Genomic DNA, 1,836 nt, shown 5'->3' with positions numbered 1-1,836 from the left:
TCGCCGACGTCAGCGACTCTTTGCTTACTAATATACACGATATCCGATTGCTTCCCAGTCCCATTTCTGCCGGATGCGCGACTACCGTACGCCGACCTTTCTCGTCCTCTCTCGTCCTCTCTCCCCATCTCTCCCCATCTCTCCCCATCGTACGCGCCGTGGAGTCGGCTGGTAACGCGAGCCATTTCTCGTCGCAATCGAGAATGATCGCCGCACGTACTTAGGTATATACTTGACGCGCTTCTGCCACCGACCGTTACGACGACCACGACGACTATAGTTATTATTATCGAGAAATGCCGGAAGCTGCGATAACGCCGTGTCCCTCTACATCCTTTGTCGCTCGTTGCTGCGTTTCCTGTATCCTTTCGTCTTCTCGTTTTCGTTGTTGTCGTCGTCGTCGTCGTCGTCGTCGTCGTCGTCGTCGTCGACTACGACTGGCGGTCGTAACTAAACACTGGCGATCGTTCGAAAAGTTTGCGGTTACGAATGCGTCTCTGGTTTTACGCGTGGCGTTCGTGCCGCTCGCGACCCCTTCCCCCGAGCTACCCCTACGGTCGTTGTAACGTATCGCTTATCCCGAGGCGAATATTTCGAAATTGTACGGTCTAATGCCGCGTGTCACGAGACACACGCAGAAGGAAAAGGTTGATTCCCTTTTGAAAATGTACGAATGCGCGCAGTGCACAACATCGAGGCGGAATACTTTACGGAGGGGCGCGAGTGCGTAAATTGCGGCGCAATTTCCACTCCGTTATGGCGACGAGACGGTACCGGGCATTACCTCTGCAACGCATGCGGTCTCTACCACAAGATGAACGGAATGAATCGACCCTTGGTGAAGCAGCCACGGCGATTGGTAAGGAAGAAAGGAAAGTAGTAAGCGTTCGCGCTCTCTCTCTCTCTCGACCGCGATATCTCGCGATTCCAGTTCCTCTTTGCCTGGTGTCGCGAGACACGCTCGAGAGCAGGAAGAAAAGCGGCGAGAGGGAGAGCGGCGAGCGGCGAGCGGGGTTTGGTGGATTTGCATTGAACAGGAGCCTGTGTGGAAATTCGCCCTCGTGACCCGTGGTTCTTTTTTTTTTTACCATTCGTGTGCTAACACGTTGGGGCGATTGAAGAGTTACATCGCGCGGGCGCGATTCGCGGACGATACGCGTAGATCCGGCGGTCGTTTTTGTCGGACGCGCGATGCGACGCGACGCGACGCGACGTGACGTCTCTAGTAAAGAGTAACGAAGCGTGCACGCACGCACGCGCATCATTCGAACCGCAACCCCTAACGTTTGGCATCCTGTCTCTGTTTCAGTGGCGGACCAGGGCGATTTCTACAAAGGCTTCTGTGGGTATAGTGGCGCCCGTCGCGCCTTCGAGGAGAAATCGAGCCGGCGTTTGGTAGGTGTCATCCCCCAACACGCACAAACACGCACCTACGCACGCACGCACGCACGCACGCATACACCTACACACGATCTCTCTTTCTCTTTCTCTCACTCTCTGTCGTTCGCTCATCCACCCAACCTCTCCTATCCTCCTTCCTTCGATCGACTGTCGCTATTTACATAGTCCGCGTTATTCTTCGAATCGGTTTCATCTTGGAGAACTTTAGCTCGATGTCGTTCGTCATTACGTTTATCCTTTCCTTCGCTTGCTTGTATTACTTGCTTGGACGACGTATTCCCCTCGAAGACTCGAATAGAGCTAACAACGTCTCTTTCCCAGCGTATACGTAGCGGCAACCTGTTATAGAAAATTTCTCGTAGTTTCGAGGTGCCACTATACCCATGGTACGATCGCGCTCCGTTCCGAAATCATGCGTAGCCTGGTGGTCGAAAG

The 1,836-nt window shown here is 53.9% G+C and overlaps 1 protein-coding gene across 1 annotated transcript in view; it reads left to right on the top strand.

Annotated features, from left to right (window-relative positions):
- Positions 1-1,836, top strand: part of LOC108572513 (filaggrin-like) — a 23,777-nt gene that overhangs the window by 19,875 nt on the left and 2,066 nt on the right. The window contains exon 6 of the mRNA XM_017934768.1: positions 684-859. Coding sequence (XP_017790257.1) covers positions 684-859 — 176 coding nt within the window. The remainder of the gene's footprint in view (positions 1-683; positions 860-1,836) is intronic.

This window comes from Habropoda laboriosa, unplaced genomic scaffold, assembly GCF_001263275.1.
Source record: "Habropoda laboriosa isolate 0110345459 unplaced genomic scaffold, ASM126327v1 scaffold34, whole genome shotgun sequence".
Lineage (NCBI taxonomy): Eukaryota > Metazoa > Arthropoda > Insecta > Hymenoptera > Apidae > Habropoda > Habropoda laboriosa.
Note: the sequence above shows the minus strand (reverse complement) of the source record. Positions and strands in the feature narration are given on the sequence as shown.